The following is a 24,740-nucleotide window of genomic DNA, read 5'->3' as shown; positions in this document are numbered from 1 at the left end:
GATTTAGGAAACAACTTGTAATCCATCCCCCAGGGTATCAGTTTAGCATTTTGACATATTTCTGTCTAGATTTTTCTGGCTTTCCTATATAGCATTTGAAATTATCTTTCTGAATGAAAAATACTGTTCCATTATATTGACATATCTGTCTTGCTCTTAGTTTATTACAGTTTTTGGCTATAATATTTGGTTCAGCTATAAAAAAATTTATATAAGAAGGTGTTTTTTCCTCAACCCTTAGTATTAAACTCAAGAAAATAATTGAAAACTAGTATCAATTCATAGGCATAAAATTACTACTCTTGTTTCATATTGCCAAATGTCGTAACAGTAAAGTTACCACTTTACTACTCCCTCCCCTAGTAAATTTTGCCATTTTATGGTGTAATTTCACACAAACTTCTGGAGTCATAGTATACAGATTCCAATTCTGGCTCTTTGCTGTGTGACCTTGAGCATAATAGTTAAACTCTTTCTACTGTAGTTCCTTATCTGGATTGCTTTGAGAATTAAATAAGTGACAAATGCCTGGCACATAGTAAGATCTCAGTAAATGTATGTAGGCTGTTGTTCAAAAATATTTTTCTGGGGCACCTGGGTAGTAGCTCAGTCAGTTGAGTGGCCAACTCTTGATTTTGGCTCAGGTCATATGATTCCAGGGTCATGGGATCAAGTCCCACGTCGGGCTCTATGCTCAGCGTGGAACTTGCTCGGAATTCTCTCTCTCTCTCTCTCTCTCTCTCTCTCTCTCTCTCTCTGCCCCTCTGCCCCTCTGCCCCCTCCCCTGCTTGTACTCTCTCTCCCTCTCTCTGTAAAATAAAAATAATAATAATAAAGTTAAAATTTTTTTCTTCTTCAGCATTGTTTTAATTTCATATTTCTTGGGGCACCTGCGTGGCTCAGTCGGTTGAGTGACTGACTTCGGCTCAGGTCATGATCTCACGGTTTGTGAGTTCGAGCCCCGCGTTGGGCTCTGTGCTGACAGCTCAGAGCCTGGAGCCTGCTTCTGATTCGTGTCTCCCTCTCTCTTTGCCCCTCCCCCACTCATGGTCTGTCTCTCTCTGTCTCAGAAATAAACATAAGAAAATTAAAAAAATTTAATTTCATATTTCTTTAATGATTAGTGAGATTTTTTTCTTCAAGCGTTGTGGTTTCCTATTTACATTTTATTTCATGTGAACTGTCAAATATCCTTTTTAAAAAAAATTTTTTTTACATGTATTTATTTTTGAGAGACAGAGTGAGATAGAGCGCGCAAGTGGGTGAGGGGCAGAGAGAGAGGGAGACACAGAATCCAAAGCAGGCTCCAGGCTCTGAGCTGTTAGCATAGAGCCCGACATGGGGCTTGAACCCACGAACTGTGAAATCATGACCTGAGCCAAAGTCAGACACTTAACTGACTGAGCCACCCAGGCGCCTCAAATATCCTTTTTTCAAACTAGGTTTTTTGTTGTTGTTGTTTTGTTTTGTTTTTTAAGTAGGCTCCACACCGAATGTGGGGCTTGAACTCACAACCCCGAGATCAAGAGTTTTATGATCTACTGACTGAGCCAGTCAGGTGCCCCATCTTCTTTTCTTAAGATAGAAGTTTTACTTCACAAACCAGTTGACATACCAACACACTGATTAAAGCACAACTGATTAAAGATTAATGTTAGACTTCACCAAAATTAAAACTTCTGTACTTCAAAGTACACCATCAAGAAAGTGAAAAGACTACCCATACAATGGGAAAGAATATGTGAAAATCATATTTATGATCAGGGACTTGTATCCAGAATATATAAAGAACTCTAAAAATAGTGAAAAGATTCAAATTTTTAAACAGACAAAGGATTTGAATAGATATTTTCCCAAAGATGATATACAAATGGACAATAAGCATATGAAAAGATACTTCGTATCATCATTAAGGGAAATACAAATCAACATAATGAAATACTACTTTATACCCAGCTAAATGGCTATAATAAAAACAAATGGACAACAACAAGTATTAGTGAGAATGTGGAGAAATTGGAACCTTCATACATTGCTGGTGGGATTGTAAAATGGTGTAGGCACTTTGGAGAACAGTTTGGCAGTTCCTGAAAATGTTAAGCATAGAGTTGCTGTGGGACCCAGCAGTTCCACTGCTGCATATAAGGGTAATGATAATAAATGTCCACACAGAAACTTGTGCATGCATGTATGTAGTAGCATTGTTCATAAAAGCCAAAAAACTGGAAACTCAAATGTCCATCAATTGATAAACAAAATATAGTCTTTTCATACAATGGACTATTGCTTGGCAATAAAAAGGATGCCACAACATGAATGAACCTTGAAAACTTTATGCTGAGTTGAAAGAAACCAGTTACAAAAGACCCTGTGTTGTGTAATTTCACTTATATGAAATAACCAGAATAGATAAATCTGTAGATTCAGAAAGTAGATGAGTGGTTAAATAGGGCTGGGGCAGGGAAAGGGAGATAATGGGTAGTGACTGCTAATGGTTACAGGGTTTCTTTTTGGGGTGATGAAAATGTTCTAAAATTAGATTTGGTGTTGGTTGCACAACTCTGAATATACTAAAACCTATTGTATTCTTTAAATGGATGAACTTTATGGAATGTAAATTACATGTCATTAATGCTGTTGGAATAAAGGGGAAGGAAAAAGGAAAGGAACCAATTTACAGGTTTGCCTCTCTTCCTGTCCATTCATTTCTTGCACAGATTGTTGGTTAGGAGTAAGATGTATGTCATATGGTAATTCCTGTTGTGCTAGAAAATTGCATGCTTCAACTTAATTGATGTTTTATTTTAGTATGATGGCTGATAATTGAAGTCTTGGGTTTTCTAGGTCCATGACCCCTATTAGTGTGATTCTCAGCATGTTTCATGACCTTGTAGGTTGTTCCTTTGTTCATAAACTTAGGATAATTCTTGTTGTTCCTACCTCAGAAGGTTGTTAAGTTCAAATGAAAGCGAGATAGCACTTTGAAAGCTGTATAGTCCTAAATAAATAGAGAGTAGTATTAAGATTTCTAAAGTTCTCTGTATTTTCTTTCCATAGGAGTAAAACACAAATCTTTTCTAACAGTTGAGGACTGTTTTGAGTTGGGCAAAGTGGCCTACACAGAAGCAGATTATTACCATACAGAACTGTGGATGGAACAAGCACTAAGGCAGCTGGATGAAGGCGAGGTTTCTACCATTGATAAAGTCTCTGTTCTAGATTATTTGAGCTATGCGGTATACCAGCAGGGAGACCTGGATAAGGCACTTTTGCTCACAAAGAAGCTTCTTGAACTAGGTATGTTAAATTGGCCTAATTCAAGATTATATACACACACACACATACATATATATGTATATATAAATTATATATAATTATTGTATATAAAAAGTGCCAACCTATATGACAACATAAATGTATATGTATAATTCTGATATATGACTACATATCTTGTCTTACATATATATGTATATAATGATAAATATATATAATTCTGATATATGTGTTATTCTGATAAGTGTAATTTGTTATATAACTTTGGTACATTTTTTTTTCTTTTTTCAGGTTTTTATTTAAATTCTAGTTAGTCAGCATACAGTGCAGTATTAGTCTCAGGGGTGGAATTAGTGATTCATCACCTATATACAACACCTGTGTTCAGTACAACAAATGCCCTCCTTAATTCCCATCACCTATCTAACCTATCCCCCCACCTACCTCCCCTTCATCAGTACTCAGTTTGTTCTCTATAGTTAAGAGTCTGTTTCTTGGTTTGCCTTTCCAACCCCCCCCTTCCCCCCTCCATGTTCATTTGTTTTGCTTCTTAAATTCCACATATGAGCAAAATATGTATTTGCCTTTCTCTGACATATTTTGCTGAAGATTGTACTCTCTAGTTCCATACATGTCATTGCAAATGGCAAAATTTCATTCTTTTCTATGGCTGAGTAATATTTATTCCATTTGGTACTTTTTATTTGTTATAAGTCAAGAATCTATCTGTTAGACAGATTTTACCCTCTCCCTGTTTTTACACTAAATAAGTGGCAACTGATTTTCCTCAGTTAATGGTACTACAACAGTGGCTGTGCTACTCTGCTGTATACTCTTCAGGAATTTCAAAAGTGGACCTAACCTAGCTAACTCAGTAAAAAATGTTTATTTACCATGTTGCTATATTAAATATTAACCAGTTTCCTTTGAAATGTTTTGTGTTCTTACATTTCATGTTTAAAAATGATCTTGTGATTTAAAATAAATAGACTGAAAATGTAATTTGTCATATTCAAATATTAGATAATGTGATATCCTTTGAGGATTTTATCACTAGTGTTTTGAACTTGTTTCTCTAAGTATGATCCAGGGACCATGTACATTGGAATTACTTGGGTACATATTAGAAATGAAAAATTTCTTGATTTCCACCCCAGAGCTACTAAATCAGAATCTGTGGACATTGAATTGTATGCTAATAAATTCAGGTGACCTCTGGTATATAATGAAGCTTTAAAACTTTTCAAAAATTAATTATTTTTATGAATAGGTTAATATGTGTATTTTAGAAAAGTCAAACAGTTTAAAAGAATTGGCCATCTGAAAAAGAACTTCTGATAATTAGGTTATTTCTTGGTTGAGTGAGTTAATAAATTGAGATATTAGTTCAAGTACCTTTTTTTCAGTATTTTTTCATGATTTTTTTCTCCTCACTTAAAGAATATTTTACTCCTTATAGAAAATTTTTAAAAATAAGAAAAGATATGGAAGAGTCATCCATAAGTCTATCACTGAAAGATTTTCACAATCACAAATTTTTTTGTTTCATTATAGTATATACCCTCTTGCCTGCGCATACATACTTATCCCATTCTTTTACAAAATTAAGATTATATTGTATATCACAATATATATTGTGAGCAGTTTCTCAAAGACAAAATCTTACAAATGTAAGGCTAGATTTCCTAAACACTTCATTTAATATCACAAATGAGGTTTCTGTGTATTGTTCTTTTTTATTTTTGTGTGTATGTGTGGTGGTTTGGATTTTTTTTTCCTCTAGGATGGGTGGAGTAGTCTAGTCCTCATTTCCCCTACTAAAAGATAGCTAAAAATGATGACTAGCAATTCAGAGGCAGTTAGTGGATTCTGCTTTATTTGAAAATTATATCTTTAGTTTCTCTTTTTCCATCTCACTTAGAATTTGGGGACTGAAATTCACTCAGAAGTAGGCTGTGTTCTGCATTTATAATGTATCTGTGGTGAATGTTGCTTTTGAACTGTGTATACACTGTCTTTCCCATGATGATTACATTCAGTCTCAGAAAAATCTTTTCTATTGCTTAAAATAAGTAGAATGAGTGATATTTTAGAATTCATTTGACATCAAACTGATCATAATTATTTCACTGAGACTTTTCTTTGAGAACTTTTCAGTAAGTTCTCAAAGTAGAATATTTACTACTTTGACATAAATGGCTGATTCCTTCTCCGGAGGTGACAGTAGGTGATTTACTTCAGCCAGTACTGGTTTATACCTGTTGTTTTGGTGTAATGATTTTTATTAGTGCCTCCTTTTACTCTCATAAGTGTCCCGGTTTGAAGGTAAATTAAATGATCCTGCATTTTTATATTCCTATATTCTGATGCTTGAACAACTATAAACTTAGTCATGGACATGTTTCCTTTCTCTCCAATAGATCCTGAACACCAGAGAGCTAATGGTAACTTAAAATATTTTGAATATATAATGGCTAAAGAAAAAGATGCTAATAAATCTGCTTCAGATGACCAATCTGATCGGAAAACCACACTGAAGAAAAAAGGGGTTGCTGTGGATTACCTGCCAGAGAGACAGAAGTACGAAATGCTGTGCCGTGGGGAGGGTATCAAAATGGTAAAGTGGAAAAGCCAATTGTGTGTGTGTATGAATGTGTGTGTGTGTGTGTGTGTGTGTTTGTACATAGTTCTAGAGAGAATCAGAGTTCTTTTATATTTAAGCCTATGTGATAAAAATTAGAATTAACTGCTTAAAGTATTACAGTATACCACATCACCTTATTGTGGGTGTCACACTTAATATGCTCCAGCTGTTAGTAAAATAGTTTTAGAATAAAGCTTTAGAATAAAGAATCATTATTGCATTTTGTTTATTTTTGGTAATATAACTCTTTGCATAGGCCAAAAGAGGCTTATTTTTATAAGATGAGGGATGAGATAATTTAAGGGATAAGATCATTTAAGCTTTATCTTATATCTTAATGCAAAAGAGATTTCTGCAATCTTAACAGAAATAATATATCATCCTAACCCATTGTATAAAACAAAGAATTCATCTATACAATAATCTTTTGTGGTTTTGCTCCTAGCTGACCTTGACAAGATTGCTTAGTGAAACATGTTAGTCTATTTAAGAAATATTTAAAACGCAGAAAGGATTTCAAAAGATTTTTGCTTTAACATTTATTTTTTTTAAATACTCAAATGTGCCTATAAATATCCCTCCCTTTATTGTATATCTATATTTATGTATTTATAACTCAGAGTACCAGTGCTTCAGGGTGTTAATAGATAAAAGACCACAAACAAGTTTAAGTCTGGAGAACATAGGTTTTTGTTCAGCCTCAGGACTTTTCAGAGTCCTTTTATGATAATGTACATCACGGATATGCTATACATTGTTTCCCAACATTAATAGATCATGGAACCCTTTTTTTAGGAATATCATGGGGTACTAGTGTTCAGCTGAATGTGGGCATATGTAGAAGGAGTTAGTGAATTTTTGAAGTAAGTACTTTTAAGTTGTAAACATTTGAATAGCATTGTAAGGTTTTCTCTGCTACTGATAAACTCAAGCTGGACTTTACATTTTGATATTGATGACTTTTTGACATTTGAGGACTTATCGTTGACAGCCTAATCTCTAACAGCAAATGTGTAGATAATATCTATGTTGACACTTTTGATAGCTAAGTTCATGGAGACCTGGAAGAATATGCTTACTTTTGCTTTGGTGCTAAGGAGTAAATATAAGGGTAATAACACTCTGGTAGACTCATGAAATATTTTTTTAATTTCACATCTAAATATTTTATTATGTATCTGTTGAAGATAAAGATAATAATCAAAAAACCATTATCATACCTAAAAAAATTCATAATATTTCCATAATATCATGAAACATCTAGTGAGTGTTCAAATTTCCAATAGTAAGCAGATATTTTTTATTGCCCTTAATAACTCTTAAAGAACAAATCAAAATAAAGCCATAGGTATAAAATAGAAGTCTGCTTAATTTGCCAGTTTGTTGATATGACACACACACAGTAACTCTGCCCAAAATCAAAGGATCGTCTTTATCCTCAGAATAGTTAAATTCACCTCATGGCTATATCAAAGACTTATATAAATACATATTTAGATTTTTTTTAAGTTTATTTGTTTTGAGAGAGAAACTGCATGCACGAGTGGGGGAGGGGCAGAGAGAGAGAGAGAAAGAGAGAGAATCCCAAGCAGGCTCCGAGCTGTCAGTGCAGGGCCTGATGTGGGGCTCAAACTCATAAACTGTGAGATCATGACCTGAGCCAAAACCAAGAGTGGGATGCTTAACTGACTGAGCCACTCAGTTGCCCAATAAATCTTTATTTTTTTTATATATATATATATGAAATTTATTGACAAATTGGTTTCCATACAATACCCAGTGCTCATCCCAAAAGGTGCCCTCCTCAATACCCATCACCCACCCTCCCCTCCCTCCCACCCACCCAATAAATCTTTAGATTTGACTCTAGGTAAATAAAGTACATGGAGAATAAACATGAATCATTATTTACTTGTCTTAGTAGGTTAACCTAATATTTAAAACAAAAACTAATATTATTCCTACTTCATATATGATGCACTTATTCAATCAAGAGAAGATTCAGCAATGGAATCATTTATTTAGTTAATATAGATTGAAAGGAACATTTGTCGATCACTCAATTTTTAGTATCTATCAATAAAAGCACCTGCCTTCTTTAATAACTTATTTTTTCTTTTTCAGAGTTACTCATTTTCATCTTTGCTCTTTAAAACTACCTAACTAAATCTATTTATTTATGCTACAAGCATTTAACTGGGAGGTATTTAGATAAACCTGATGAGGTTTTGTTTTGTTTTGTTTTATTTCTCCTTTTAGAAATTTTTTTTCTGGGTGCTTCCCAGTTAGTTTGTGAAGTTTGGAGCAATGCTGGTCATTCATTTCATATTTTCATAAATATGTCATTATTTCTTTCATATTTAAATATCTCAACTTTATTTTAATGAGACAAGGGTTGGAAGAGAAACCCTACCTTTTTTCTTATATAAGGCCTAACACTTCTCCCAGAAAATAATCATTAATAAACCTTGTAAAGTCCTGAATGTCCCATTTGATGCAAAATACTTGCAGAGTACTGTTTCTTTTGTATAGTCTACCATCAATGCTCTATTTATACACAAACATGATTATTGTTTCTTTTCTGCATAGGAGCAAGCATTAAAAGTATTATTACTCTAATATATTTATCATTTTTGTAACTTTATGTTTAGACTCCTCGGAGACAGAAAAAACTCTTTTGCCGTTATCATGATGGAAACCGGAATCCTAAATTCATTCTGGCCCCAGCTAAACAGGAGGATGAGTGGGACAAGCCTCGTATTATTCGCTTCCATGATATTATCTCTGATGCAGAAATTGAAATTGTCAAAGATCTAGCAAAACCAAGGGTAAGTAATTTTTTATCTTTTCTCCTTCTCAGTTTACTTTACCCATGTATCAGTTTTGCCTCTGCAAGTTACAAATATGATAATTGATATGGCAATAATCCCACAGATAGTTTTAGATATTGTTGTCATAACATAATGGAGTTGTTAACTAAGCTCTATGCCCATTTTTCCTTAGTTATTAACACAAGTAGCAAACCCTGCATCTAGGTTTTAAGCACTTAATTATGAAAATCATAAATGAGATTTTTATTGACACTTAAATTTGTGTTTCAGTATCTTCCTGAAAAAGTTTTGTATGTATTTTCGGAACTTTAGTCTCATAGACTAATCAAAGACCAACTTTCTCCTATCTTCTATATTTTTATCTGAAAGAATACTTAAAGTATTTTTATTTCCCTTCTGGCACATTATTACTAGAAAGATATAATTGGGCACAGTCATCATGCTAATTTGAAATAAGGACATCATAGTTTTCTGAATTTAACTCACATAATTTATCTTAAGAAAAACAATTTAATGTAAATACAGTCCCATAAACTTATTGTTTAGCATAGAAATTCTTCTTTTATGAGAATGGGAGAAACACTACCCTTTATGGTCTTGCCTTTTTCCCCACCAGCTTGTTCTCATTGAACAAGATCTCCATTTTATATCATTGATAGTAAAATACAAACTGCCCTCACTTTTATAAAGAGACTGTTACACAGGAGTTGGCAAATTTTTTCTATAAAGGTGCAGATAATATATTTTAGGCTTTGCTGGCCATACCATCTGTCACAACTACTCAAGTTTGCCACTGTAGTGCGAAAGCAGCCATAGAAAATATATAAATGAGTGTGGCTGTATTTCAATAAAACTTTGTTTCCAAAAGCAGGTGGCAGTCCATAGTTTGCAGATCCTTGTTATATTAAAAGATTTAATTATCTGGATTTCTGTACTGCAAAATAAACCTAAAGTCAGAATTTTTGTTGTTGTCAAATTTTATGATTCCAAATTGGTACTTTTTGTTTTTTTATCAAAGATTACATTTTAAATGGGAAAGACTGGATATATATATATATATATATATATATATATATATATATACACACACACACACATACATACATACATATATATATGTGTGTGTGTGTATATATATATATCTCCAAGGGAATTCTTATCACTCTTTCATCATATTGTGCCGGTATTGTCTGAATTCCTATTTTCGTCCATTCTTTGTGGTCTATAAACCAAGTAAACCAAAACATCTTGGTAGAATATTGATTAAGAATGCATTTCAGCTTGGGGATCAAGTCATATATCTCTGGGTTTGGAGACCTCAGTCTTCAAAGGGGATGCCTCAGTTGGATTATTTTAATAAAAAAATTCAAAGGCAATAAAAATTTTATTCTCTTTTGTTAACCTCCAAATCACCCTCCATTTTTTTTTTTTAAGTTTAAAATCATTATCTTGGCTGTCATCAATTTCTTACTGTTTTTGTACATTTATGAGTTCTTTTCATCTACCTTTCTGTTAGGTCCCAAGATTATTTCACTGTATATGTGAAATATATGAACATATATATTGAAGGAAGGAAAGATAGATTTTGAAACAAATTTTGAACAACATTAACCTTTGCAGACAGTTGCATCACTAAAAAAATTAAAATAAGAGGTTTGAAATGGATCATTAACTGCAAATAGCCATTCTTGTAACTATAAATTAGACTTCACATTTTAGAAATTTTTCTTTCCTCACAGTCCCATCATCCAACCATTGAAAGAAATTTAATTTCTAATCTCTTTTGTGTATCCTCCATTCATGCAAAGCAAAAACAAAATTTTTAAAATAACAAAAAAAATCCAAAAACTAAAAAACTTCCAAGTCTCAAGGCTTAACACAAGATGACTGGAAGTCTATGGAGTTATTTTCTCTTTTCATTTTCCTTTGTAAAAATCCCAGAATTCTGACCGGTTGGATAAATGTGATTCCTTTTCTTTTTTTTTTTGTAATGCGACTATTTTGATGGTTGGCTTCACAGCTGAGGCGAGCCACCATTTCAAACCCAATAACAGGAGACTTGGAGACGGTACATTACAGAATTAGCAAAAGGTAAGAGATGTGTATGTTGCATATTTTGCCCTCTAACGAGTGTTTTGTACATCCTACAGGAATTATTCATTTAAGAGAAGTAGGTCATTTTCAGTCTCCAGCTCAAGTCACTGCCTATTTATATACGCATGGGTAAAATGCTTTGTGTTTCACGGGTCTTTCCCTTTAACTAGAAGTTCTCTTTAATCTTTAATTGGTCTGTTATTTTTAGGGAATTAATATGCTTTGCATTTCTCTTCAGGTCAGGAATCCAATCTCCAGGAAATGGCTTGATACTTGTTTTCTGTTTCCTTTTTCTTGCCAAAGGGGAAAAAAAAGAAAAAGAAGCAGCCTGGATTAATCTGGGAGTAGCCTTTGTTTATATAGTTCTCTCACATTCATAAATGCTACAGTGAATTCACATCATCCTTCATGGTGATTGTACTGGCATTTGTTCATTCATCTTGTGAAATACCATTGTCATTTTGAAGTAATCTGTATTCCTCCTGTTGGAGTTATTTTAAAAAACTTGCTGACTTGAAAGCTGGCAATGGAAAGAACAGAGTTATGCTTCTGATCTCAGTCTTCCAACTACTATTATTCATGAACTTAGTTGCATTTTACTTCGCCAGAGAGACTTAACTACAGTTTTATCTCAGTGAGAGTTTTAAAAAATAAATTTAAAGAGACTATTAACTATTCTTTTGTCACAATACTTAAAGGACATTAAACTTCTAGATCTGAGAAAGCTCCTGTGAAACCCAGTGCTATAAATCATTTACATACAGCTTCAAATGATTTAAAAAAAAAAAAAGTGAAAGGACAATAAATCTACAACAAAAATATGTCAACCCATTTTCTCTTGATTTGGAAGTGGCTTTTCATTTATTGCCACCTTTCTAAATGTTTTTGCTGATTTGAAACCATTACCTACCATCCAGACCAATCTGAACTCTTCCAATCACCTGTGGCTTGGCAAAACAAAACAAACAAAAGCCCAAAATTGCCTGCTACGTTAGTAAGTCCTTGTCCTTTCTCTTTTTTTGTAGCTGAGCCGAGCTACAGTACATGACCCTGAGACTGGAAAATTGACCACAGCACAGTACAGAGTATCTAAGAGGTAAGGGAGTAATGGAGAGAATTTTAGTCTTATTTGGACTATTTTCTTTCTTGAGAATCTATTTTAATAAAACCCATGATATGGTTTCTAAGACCTAGGCTTTAAGCATGACAACTATGCCTGAATTTTCATGATAGACTAATAAACAGACATGGTTATGGGACAGTTAACAGAGATTTTCTAGAACTAACTTACTAGATTTCAAAATGCCTGCTGAGACTCCCCAAACTCCCCCTGAAATTGAGTTCCTATATTGAAGTAAGAGAAGTTCCCAAAGAACCATCATAGAAACAAGGCCTAATTTGGCTTCTGCAGTAAAAGCAAAGGTTTAAAAATCTCTAAGTCACCAGAATAGCTATAGGTATTGAGAAAGGGCATGCCTTGAAGGATTCCATAACAAATCTTTTTAAGTCAGTTGGTTTCAAATTCTTTGCTTTTACCAATGTTTAAAGAGAATTTACTTAAGTTATTAGCTGATAGACCACTGAAATAATTTTAACAATAGATTACTGTGTAACTAATGTATATAACTTAGAAGGAATCCGCAGAATAAGTGACATTATTCCAACAGAACTCCTTTTCCATCTACTTATTTACAAAGGAGTTTTCTCAGCTCTCATGAAAATGAAAATAGAAATATATTAAGTTTGGTCTCATTCTAGAAATAAGTAATATTTATCCACGGTTACAATACCTAATTGAAAATAACGAAATAAGCTCCTTCCATCTCATTATATCAATTTATAAAAGTATTTTTGTTGTAGAGAAGTATAATGTAATAAAAGACTTCTATGAATAGAAATGTATATCTCTAGGACAAGGCTTCTCAACCTCAGCATTATTGATGTTTCAGATCAGATAATTCTTTGTTGGTGGTGGTTGCCCTAAGCTTTGTACAAGCTTAGCTGCATCTCTGGCATCCACTAGATGCCAGTAACACCCTTCCTCCCAGTTGTGACAGTCAAAAATGTCTCCAGACATTGCCAAATATCCTTTGGTAGGCAAAATCCATCTCCCACCCCAAAGACTTCACCTCTCCACACATGTTGAAAGCCACTATTCTAGTATAAAAATGGAATGAAAATGCAGTTCAAGAGGAAAAAAAAAATTGAATATTATTGCTGTAAGTCATAGCAAAAGTACTATGAAGGCTGTCAGAATGCATTGTTTCCCTACTCTTTTTTGGGCAAAGCTCTATGTCCTTTATATGGTAATAACCTTCAACATCCTCACACACATTTCCTGGTTTCCTAACTGTCTGCCCTATACTACCTGCCCCCCCTGCCCCAGGTAGAAGTCATGGAGAAAATTTAATCTCTGTGATATGTCAGGGAGATGAATAAATGGTAAGGATTTGCAGAAACTAATTTGGATAATGTTTTGATACATGATTTATAATGCTTCTGTGCATTGTAATTAACTCTAAATTTCAAGTTAAACTTCAGCTATTTTTCCATTCTATTACAGAATATTATGCATGTGTTGAAAAATAAACCCTTTATTTGTGGGGGTAAAAGAAAAAAATTAACCCATTAAAAATAATATTTTATCAAAGATTATTTTTATTATATGGTTTTAGGCATTTTTACTGTCATAAGGCTTGTATCTAACTTCTCCAGATTTGGATGCTTTTAGGAAGCACATAAAATTTTCGTGAACTTAGTTCTTTGGAAGTCCTTTTTGGAAATTTTTTATATATACAATGGACCTTTTGAAGAAATAGCCAGCCCACAGAGTCATTGGACCCTTACCAATAAGGCAAAATAAATTATTCTTGGAAACTTTTTTTTCCTTAAGAACTAAATATTTCTAAACATTTTGAGCTTATTTTTTTAGTATTTAATTTTATAGCTCTGAGAAGAATTTTATTGGATTTTTTTTAGAAAGACACAACCATACTTTATATTATATAAGGCAATAGAAGTCATTTAGCCAGCAGCATTAGAAGTTTTAGAAGACTAATACCAGAATAAATTCACCTAATCGCAGCAAAGTGTGCAGAGAGTGTGTTTGTGTTCAAAATTACCTAGTAACAATAGAATTCCACAGCATAGTGATATTTATATTTACCCAAGGAAAATTGTTCAGCAAATCTTTTAAAAATAAAATATATATGTTGAGAGAGGCCGTAACTGTTAAAGAATTGGCTCCATAAAATATCCTATACATTTCATATTTAACAAATAAAAAGTTTTTGTTATTTTAGGAATTCATTAGCTATGCTGAGACGTTTTCTACCCATCAATGTAAAAATCTGAATTTTGAAGATCCCTACAAGTGAAATAAATGTTTTATGTTTCCTTCATACACCTCTGAAAAAGCCATCTCAAATGCAAAGTAGAAGTATTTATGTGTACTGATGTCAGTTAATGTGGTTCCTTTTGCTGTGGGAACATCTGTATTTTGAATGGGTCAGAAAGGAATCTCAAATATCTGTATTTTGAGAAATTTCTCAGTGATTACATCATCTTCTGAAGAAGGAAAATCTGTTCCAGCATCCTAGCAAATAGAATTTTATTTGGGTAAAGTATCTGTGGAAATCCATTACTGTTTATTTATTTTATTGACTTTCTGAACTTTTGGTAAGGCATCTCTGTCCTTTCCTATATTATCCTTTCCGATATTTAAAAAAAAAAAAAAATCCCAAACTAAAAATTTACTACAGCTTATTAATGGAAATGCTAATAATTTTGGCTGAATCAGAGAAATGGAATTTTAGTTTTGAAAAGGTAAACATTGAGTTACTGAAAAGGCAGTTTAGTTATGTGAGTTCATTAAGTCCAGTTAAAATAATATAAAGAGATTTGCAAATAAACAATCCACTTAGTGTAGTAGAAAAAGCTTCTTTGATACTGGTGGGTTATTTTTGGAAGTAGTTTTCATTTTCTTACTCTCAAGTACAGATTTCCTACAATAATGACATTTTCTTATGCTTGAGATTTAATGTAAATAAGGAACAAATACAATATAAAAGCATATTAATATACTATAGAAGCAAATACAAATATATTTGAATAATTTCAGATATTTTTAAAATTGGAGTCCCTTTTAACAATGACATTACTCTCTTTTGGGTTGAACAGTGGTTCTCAGCTCAGATTAAAATAACTGAAATGGACAGATCTATAGTGTTATTTCATAATTGTCCCACTAAAAACCAAAGGGCTGGGATAAATTTCCAGTCTAGGTGATCAGCATTTCTTTGTTAACCATCAAGCGCTTACAGAGAGCAAAACTTTTTTTTTTTTAAAGACAAGTATATTTTTTTTTTAGTGTTTATTTTTGAGAGACCCTTGGGGGAGGGGCCAACAAGAGGGGGAGAGAGGATCTGAACCAGGGGTGGAACTCACGACCTGGGGGATCATGACCTGAGCCAAAGTCAGCTGCTTAACTGACAAAGCCACCCAGGTGCCCCAAGAGCAAAACTTTTAATAATTCTTGTTTTTGCAAAAAATCACATAGTGGTTTTATATTAGCTATTTGTAAAATGTAAATTTTCACATGTGTTGAGTTAGAAGAAGGTAATGATACTATTCAAATTATACCACTCACATTTTCCTTTGGAACTTTGTAACATTCTCCAAAACCTCCAAAATGAATTTTTCTATTTACTGAACATGAGGTCCTTATTAATGTATTAGAAATATAGTAATGCAGTATGAGAATGTTGTTCCTTAATCAAATAGAGCATTCCAGTGATATTGTAAAATAGCATATATTAGAAGAATAACAAACACTTCTTAATAAAAAAAAATTCATTAGAAAGGAAAAAATGTTGAAACATTACTCTGAATATACAACCTAGCTCTTGGGTTCCTGTGATTAAGACCAAAAGGAATATAGTTTGTGTTATCTAATTAGTAACAGAAAAAAGAAACACATATAAAATTATCTGGAGAAAGAGATAGGGTTTTCTCATGGCACTAAATTGTGTTGTACGGAAAAAACAGTGTATAACTTAGTTGAAATTTTCTTTTCTTCTTTTTTTAATGTTTGTTTATTTTTGAGAGAGAGAGAGAGCATGTAAGCAGGGGAAGGGCAGAGAGAGAGGGAGACAGTGGATCTGAGAGCTCAGTGTGAGGCTTGAACCCATGAACGGGGAGATCATGACCTGAGCTGGAGTTGGACACTTAACAGACTGAGCCTCCCAACAATTTCAATTACAGTTGTACAAACAATAAAGAAATGTTCTTCAAATGATTTATCCTGTTACAGCAAATACTGTAACTTCATGTTCTAACTCTGTTGAAAAACACTGAGTACTTAGAAGAGAGAACCTTGATTTCTTTTGATTTCATTTAGTCCAGGAATGACTTCCAGATTCTAAGGAATAGACAGTTAATATATAATATAGTATCATCGTATTCACTGAATTTTTTGGCGGTGTTACAACAATCTAAATTCAGGGCTAATTTCTTAGAGTAGATGATAGGTCTATAATAATGTTGCTGAAGACAGATTAGCAGTTGGGGTCCAGATGAATAAGATGTTTTAAATGTATAGAGTTCTCCAGCTAAAGAAAATCCTATTATGTTTTGGAGAGGTTTTCATATGAAAGTCAAATTAAGTGAAATAACATGCATAAGTAGAATTTATTTTCCACTCTAGTGACTATAAGAGAACCACAATTAAGATAACAGTTTATTTTTTTTATGTTTATCTGAGAGAGCATGCAGGAGGGACAGAGAGAGAGGGAGAGAGCGAGAATCCCAAGCAGGCTCCACACTGCCAGCACAGAGCCTGACGCTGGGCTCAAACTCAAGAACTGTGAGATCATGACCTGAGCTGAAAGCAAAGGTTGGACACATAACCAACCAAGCCACCCAAGTGCCCCAACAGTTTATTTTTTTTAACCTGTAATCAGTCATTAATGACTTTAACTGCTAAGCCTCAGACCTGTTCATATCATTTATAGTATAACAAGTGCAATTTAAATTTTTTTAAAAATCTAACAATTAAAATATTTTCCTTCTAGGATTAGCAAAAATTAAAAAGATTGATTCTGGCAAGGATTTTCTGAAATGGGCACTCATAGCATACGTTAGGAGTATAAATCACTTTTTTGGAGAACAATATGACATCATTTATCAAAATGTGAAAGTCGTCTAGCAGTTCCACATGTAGGAGTTTAACCTACGGAGATATTCGCACAAGTATGCAAGGATATACAAAAATTTTCATTATAGTATTGTTTGTAATAGAGAAAAAGTAGAAATAATCTTATTTAACCAGTGCTTTATTGACAGACCTTCATGGTCATTTTGGAAGTAAAGATGGTTTATTTTAAAAAGAAAGGCAGTAGTTAAAAGCACTGTGGAATGGGAATGTAAAATGATATAGTTACTATGGAAGAGTCTGGTATTTCCTCAAAAAGTTAAACATAGGATTACTATATGAACCAGAAATTCCACTGCTAGGTATATACCCAAAAGAATTGAAAGGAGGGACTCAAACATTTACTTGTATACCCATGTTCATAACAGCATTATTCACAATAGCCAAAAGTTGTAAGCAACCCAGGTGTTCATTCATGGATGAATAGATAAATGTTATATATTCATATGATAGAATATTATTCAAAAAGAATGAAATTCCAATACATGCAACAACATGGATGAATCTTGAGAATGAATAAATGAAAACAAGTAAGTGAAATAACACACAAAAGGACAAATATTATGTGATTTTACTTACAGTAAGTACCTAGAATAGAAAAATTCATACAGACAGAAAGTGGATTAGAGGTTACCAGGGCCTGGGAGGAGAGGGAAATGGCAAATTATTGTTTAATGGGTACAGAGTTTCAGTTGGGATGATGAGAAAGTTCTGGAAATAGTGATGATGGTTGCACAACTTTGTGAATGTATTTAACACCACTGAATTACACACTTAAAAATGGGTAAAATGGTAAATCTTATGTATTTTTTAAACCACCATGTATGTATGTATATGTGTGTGTGTGTGTATATATATATATATATATTTTTAATTTTTTTTCAACGGTTTTTATTTATTTTTGGGACAGAGAGAGACAGAGCATGAACGGGGGAGGGGCAGAGAGAGAGGGAGACACAGAATCGGAAACAGGCTCCAGGCTCCGAGCCGTCAGCCCAGAGCCTGACGCGGGGCTCGAACTCACGGACCGCGAGATCGTGACCTGGCTGAAGTCGGACGCTTAACCGACTGCGCCACCCAGGCGCCCCTCTTTTTTTTTTTTTTTTTTAACTGAGGTTGTGCTATATGTACTGACTTGGAAAGATGTCAGAAGTATTTTCGGTGGCAGGGGGAAGTATATGTGTATATTGATACGGGAGATGGGAGGGTTGGTAGATTCCTAGTTTTTAAAAAATTCTCTCTGTACATTTGTTTATATACAGGGGGAAATGTTGAGGATATATAGCTATTTATTAGTAGTGTTTACCTGTGAGGAATGGGACTAGGAAAGGAACTTCATATACTTTTGTATTGTTTGAAATTTTTATAAGTATTTCTTTTTTTTTTATGTTTGTTTATATTTGAGAGAGACAGACAGTGCGTGAACAGGAGAGGGGCAGAGAGAGAGAGATGGAGACAGAATCTGAAGGCAGGCTCCAGGTTCTGAGCTATCAGCATAGAGCCCGACGCAGGGCTTGAACTCACAAGCCGTGAGATCATGTCCTGAACCAAAGTCAGACATTCAACTGACTGAGCCACCCAGGCGCCCCAAGTATTTCTTTTTTTAAGTAGCTTTATTGAGATATATACATACCATACAGTTCATCCATTGAAAGTGTACAATTCAGTGGCTTTTAGTATATTCAGAGAGTTGTGCCTCCATCGCCATAATCAATTTTAGAACATTTTCATTACCTGAAAGAGAAATTCTGTACTCCTTAGCAGTAACTACTCAATCATCAATTCACCCCCCTCTAAGCCCAGTCCTAGGTGACCACTAATCTACTTTCTGTTTTTATGGATTTGCCTGTTCTGGAATAAAATCATATAATATGGGGCCTTTTGTATCTGGCTTCTTTCACTTACCATGTTTGTAAGGTTCATTCATGTTGATGTATGTATCTGCATTTCATTCCTTTTCATGGCTGAGCAATATCCCATTGTATGGATATACCACATTTTATCTATTTTATTCATCCATTGATAGTGGCGTTGTTTCTACTTTTTGGCTAATATGGATATTGCTGCTCTGAAAATTCACGTACAAATTTTTATGTGAATGTAAGTTTAAATTTCTCTTGGGTATAGACTTAGGAGTAAAATTGCTAGGTCATATGGTATCTCTATATTTAACCATTTGAGGAACTGCCAAACTTTTCCAAAGTGGCAGCACCATTTTACAATCCAACCAGCAATGTATGGGGCATTCCAGTTTCTTCACATCCTCACCAACGCTTGTTATTATCTTTTTGATGGTTATGGCCCTCCTAGTGGGTGTGATGTGCTATCTCATTGTGGTTTTGATTTGGATTTCCCAGTGGCTGATGATGTTGAGCATCTCTTTATTGGCTGCTTATTGGCCATTTGTACATTTTCTTTGGAGACTGTCCATTCAGATCCATTGCACATTTTGGTATTGAGTTATTTGTCTTTTATTTAGTGGTAATAGTTCTTTATAGATTATAGACTCAAGTCCTTATCAGACTTTTGATTTGCAGAAATTTTCTTCCATTCTGTGAGTTGTCTTTTAACCTTATTGATGGTGTCCAATGAAGCACAAAATTTTTTTTATTTTGATGCTATCCAGTTTACCTATTGTTTTGTTGTTGCTTATAGTTCTTTTTTGAGAGAGAGGGGAGAGAGAGAGGGAGAGAGAAAATCCCAGGGAGGCCCCACATTCAGCACAGAGCGTGTGGGGCTTGATCCCACGACTGTGAGATCATGACCTGAGCTGAAATCAAGAGTTGGTTGCTTAACTGATTGAGCCACCCAGGCTCCCCTGTTATTACTTGTTCTTCTGATGTCATAGCTAAACCAGTGTCTAATACAAGGTCACAAAGATTTACACTTGTATTTTTTTTTCTAAGAGTTTTATAATTTTACTTCTACATTTAGGTCTTTAATCCCTTTTGAGGAGTCATACACACACACACACACACACACACACACACACACACCCCGTAGGGAAGTAGGGAGTCCAATTTCTTTCTTTCACATGTGGTTATCCAGTGTCCTTGGACTATTTGTTGAATATAACAACCATTTCTTGCTTTTATAGTTTTAAAAGTGTAAAGTGAAAGTTTGGAATGGTAATTTGCTAGAATAGCAAGAGTGAAGGCGTTCTTGGTAGCAGGAGACTTCAGGCTGAAGAGTAAGCATTGTCAAAGAAAAGATTAAAGATAAAGAGGCAGTGATTGATAGAATGAGGCCTGTGGAGTTAGAAAGGGTAGGTTCAAAAACATAGATAAAAGATCCAGCCTTTGTAAGGCTGAAGGACAATACTTCTACCAGAATATAAGAGAAAAGGTAAGAATAGATGCTTGTGGTTGCAGGGACGGAAGTTGAAGGTAATAGAAGTAGGAGACAGGTTCTCTGTGGGTGATAGGATGGGACAGGAACAATTATCAGGATGCATCTAGTTTAAAATTTTAAGAGAATATTTACCAATCTTGTGTTGCAGTTAGCTATAAAAATCAAGTCAGTAGTTTGTTGCTTATAAAGTTCAAAAATCTGTCAAATTGTTGCCAGCCAAAACGATAGCTACACCAACACACCAGATTAGTTCCTGGTTCTCCTAGCAACTCAATCAGAATTGGGAGAAATAAGTTCTTAATATATGTATCAGCTATACCCTTTATAATAAAATTCTTGGATCCTTCCCTTTCCTGCTCTGCTGAGGAATTCTACTCAGCCAGTCCCTATAAATTTGTAAGAGATCACGAGACAAATAATTATGGTAACATTGAATAAATCTTGGATTAGTTCTTTTTTTTTTAATGTTTTTATTTATTTTTGAGACAGAGAGAGACAGAGCATGAGCAGGGGAGGGGCAGAGAGAGAGGGAGACACAGAATCTGAAGCAGGCTCCAGGCTCTGAGTTGTTAGCACAGAGCCTGATGCAGGGCTTGAACTCATGGACTGTGAGATCATGACCTGAGCTGAAGTGGGACACTCAACCGACTGAGCCACCCAGGTGCCAGTCTTGGATTAGTTCTAAGAAATCTCCAGGATTCATTTATTCATTCAGCAGAAATAAATTGAGATCTGCTATGTGCCAGACACTGTAATAGGTTCTGCAGATATAGTAGGGAGCAAAACCAGGCAGACTTTATATGTATTTAGGACTAGTAGTTGAAAGAAGACATCTTAAACAACAAATTAATATATAATTACTGTGATAAATTATACAAAGTAAGAATATATGGTACTATAAAAACATTAGGGGCAGCTGCCTTCTCCACTTCCAGGTGCATGGAAGTAGCCTCCCCCTGATGTACTTTAGCTGCAGGCAGTTGCTAGCTCCGAGATTAATGATTTTGGGGGGTACAGCTGCCACCACCCTCCACCCTCTCAACCAAGGGTGATTCCCATAGTAGCATCTGGCAGGTGCCCACCAAAATCAGTGTGGTGCTGTTATATATCAAAAGTACCACAACCTTGATTGCTTTTGTGAAGAGCATTTTATTTCCTTACATCAAAGAAAATGTTAAGTTACCTGCAGACAAAAATACTTATTCATTCTTGGAAAGAAGAAGAGTGCCAGAGTACCTCAGTCTTTTGAGGTAACAGGCTGAAGAGGATTCCTATCAGGATGAGGTGTTTTTGACCTCTGCAACATCTGGGAATGGGGTGGATGATCTGCAGTAGATGACCCAGGCTGTGGTAGATAATGTGTGCTCGCAGATGTCTCTGCATGGAAAGACCATGGTACTGACAAGTGTACGTCTTCATGTAGAAGGCAGCATTTAACAGCTGGGAGAATGAAAGCAGCATTCTTTGAAGATGTAGTTCCAGCAGTTAGGAAATGGAGAGAAGCTGGAATGAAGGTGTATATTCTTCAGAGAGCATAGAGACATAGAAATTATGACTAGTACATTTTACAGAGGAAGATATTCTTGAACCTGTTGATAGTTACTTTGATGCCAAGGTTGGGCAGAAAGTGGAGAGTGAGAGTTATTGAAAGACTGCAAGTAGCATTGAATGCTCAGTCAACAACAACCTGTTTTTGACATGTTACTGTGGAGGCTAGTGCTGCTGAGGAAGTAGACTTGCATGTAGCTGTGGGGGTGAGACATGGCTAAGTGGGGTTAAGAAATGATGAAAAACCTATAGCCTCATCAAATCATTCAGCAAATTGTTTGTCTTCTTCAATCTAGGAAAAGATTTCTAAGGAAGACAAACTGTTTCTCATAGTTTGTCCCTGTAGTCTCATTTTATTTTAATGGTAAAAGTAGCTTACTTTAAAAATACATATATACACATGTACAAATATGTATGTGCTCAAATTACCTTCTACAGATACATGAGTGATAAAACTCTCCATTCAGTGAAATGAAACATTTTAAAATCTATTATATGTAAAATTGCTTGAAACTATAACACTAACCACTACTGAGGATAAAGTATAGTCAATAGAAAAAACTAACAGATCAAATGTGTCATGTATCAGGTCATATACCAAAATGGAGAGCCAGTTTTGAGCAATGTTTTAGAAGCTTTGCTATTTTAAAATCTGAAAGTGTTTTAAAGTCATATATTAAAAAAAATTTTTTTTAATGTTTCTGTAGTTTTGAGAGAGAGAGAGAGAAAGAGAGAGACAGTGTGAGCGAGAGAGGGGCAGAGAGAGGGAGACACAGAATCCAAAGCAGGCTCCAGGCTCTGAACCGTCAGCACAGAGCCAGGCATGGGGCTCAAACTCATGGACCACTAGATCATGACCTGAGCCAAAGTTGGACGCTCAGCCAACTGAGCCACCCAGGGGACCCTCAAAGTCTTATTTTTAAAAATAAAAAATTGCCCGTGTTTAATTGTGAGAGAATAAAATTTAGAAGATTACAACAGCTACATTTCTCAATATGTGCTTACCTATATACAAAAGACAAAGATAGTTGCCTGTGCTCCACTAGAGAGCAAAATTAGAAAACTCACTTTAGTCTTAAACACGAGAGTGTATGTTACTTAGGAAGAAACTTGCTAATCATTGTGGGATCCACAGTGATCCACAGCTAATCATTGTGGGATCCCATTGTGGGATTTCATTTCATGATTATCAATGAAAAAGGTACATTAATGTAATAGCTAAAAAAGAGACGTGGTTCTTAATGTTTCAAAAAACAGTCCTAATCCTGTCAATTGTGATCATTCTAGATTTTATAGCTGCCTTTCTGACAGTATCTTAGCACAGTTTGAGAAAGTATATTATTATTATTTACTATTTTTAAAATGAACTTACTGAAATCAATCTGTTAGATCAAGAAGAATTCTATATATTTTCTTTTGAAATGGGTATGAGAAATGTAAATTTTATAACAGTATTATTTATCCTGGTTCATTTCTTATAGCATGTCATGTCAATTTAATATTGTGATTAGTAAAAAAACAAAACAAAACAAAAAAAAACTTCTTTGTCCTTTTTTGTCCTATTCCTCTTACTAAAATAAAAAATAAGCAGTTTGACAGGAAGGAGTGAAGGAAAGCTTCTCTGAAGAAGAGATGACTAAATTGATAATCCAAAGCCTTATCTTTACAAAATGAAAAAGAAAAATATTTGTGGCAGAGAGAAGAGCATGTGCACTAGCCTTGGGGCTTGCTGGAACATGTTCTTGAAGAAGTGATGCTGGGGTACCTGAAGAGAGACCGAATATAGTAGTAGAAGTTCTAAGGGAGACTAAGACCGAGCAACCAGAGAGACTGAAGGAATCCTGAAGAATGAGTGAGTGAGGAGGAGTTTCAAGGATGAACATACAGCTGTTACTAGAAGGGCAAATACGATGAAAATTGGAAACATTTTGTTAGATTTAGTAGCACAGTAGTTATGGGTGATATTAGCGAGAGCAGTTTTGGTGGAGTGATAGGGACTGAGGCAAGGTTGGAATGGATTAAGAAATGAAGAGTTGGGTGCTTGGCTGGCTCAGTGGTAGAGCATGCAACTCTTTATCTAAGGGTTGTGAGCTTGAGCCCCCATATTGGGTGTAGAGATTACTTCGAAGTAGAATCTTAAAAAAAAAAAGTCTGTGGAAAAAGGTGACTTAAAGAGGGAGGAGAAAGAGATTGGTAGCTGGAGCAAGACAGAGAGTTGAAGGAACTTTATTTTTTTATGGAAAAGACATAAGCCCAGTTAAAAGCTGTGGGAGGAATTGAGAAGAAAAAGTTGATCATTTAAGAGAGAAAAGGTCTAATCAATGAATTATGCTTCCTAAAATGTCAGAAAATAATAGAATTTAAGACAGGGAATTAACCTTATAATGGGGAGAAATCTCTTTGGAACTGGAAGGGAGGAACTAGATGAACTAAAAGGAACAGATAGATGCAAATGTATATAGATTGTATGGTTTCTTTTTTCTCTTAGGTAGGAGATATGTACTGAGAGAAGGGGGAAATTGGGTGGGTTGGGATTCAGAGTAGAAAAAAGGAGGAAGAGTAAGGGCCCATTTGAAGTTGGTGTTCATGAATTTTCAGGGAATACATATTTGCCCTATTTTATGACTTTATTCAGTAGGGTTTGGTGACACAGGCATAAGCTTAGAGAAAAAATTTCATTAAGGATAGTATTTTTGCCAATTTAATTTAGAGATTTAGCAACAATGTTGATGAAATGTGGAGTGAGAGATTGATGAGAGAAGTAAAGGAAAAAGGCTGATAGACCAGG

The 24,740-nt window shown here is 34.6% G+C and overlaps 1 protein-coding gene and 1 pseudogene across 3 annotated transcripts in view; both read left to right on the top strand.

Moving 5' to 3' along the window:
* Positions 1 to 24,740, top strand: part of P4HA1 (prolyl 4-hydroxylase subunit alpha 1) — an 89,690-nt gene that overhangs the window by 40,537 nt on the left and 24,413 nt on the right. For 2 of the 3 annotated variants that reach the window (XM_047072941.1, XM_047072943.1), the window contains exons 6-9: positions 3,058 to 3,297; positions 5,694 to 5,890; positions 8,569 to 8,745; positions 11,868 to 11,938. In XM_047072941.1, the coding sequence (XP_046928897.1) occupies positions 3,058 to 3,297; positions 5,694 to 5,890; positions 8,569 to 8,745; positions 11,868 to 11,938 (685 nt within the window). Of the gene's footprint in view, positions 1 to 3,057; positions 3,298 to 5,693; positions 5,891 to 8,568; positions 8,746 to 10,768; positions 10,840 to 11,867; positions 11,939 to 24,740 lie in introns of all 3 variants that reach the window. The other variant, XM_047072942.1, reaches the window with a different exon arrangement.
* Positions 21,013 to 22,660, top strand: LOC124506901 (enolase-phosphatase E1-like; annotated as a pseudogene).

The sequence above is a fragment of the Lynx rufus genome, unplaced genomic scaffold (genome assembly GCF_022079265.1).
Source record: "Lynx rufus isolate CCGP_SWC_20201006 ecotype Redwood Valley unplaced genomic scaffold, mLynRuf1.p SCAF_11, whole genome shotgun sequence".
Taxonomy (NCBI): Eukaryota; Metazoa; Chordata; class Mammalia; order Carnivora; family Felidae; genus Lynx; species Lynx rufus.
The sequence above is the reverse complement of the archived record's forward strand: the minus strand, read 5'-3'. Positions and strand labels throughout refer to the sequence as shown.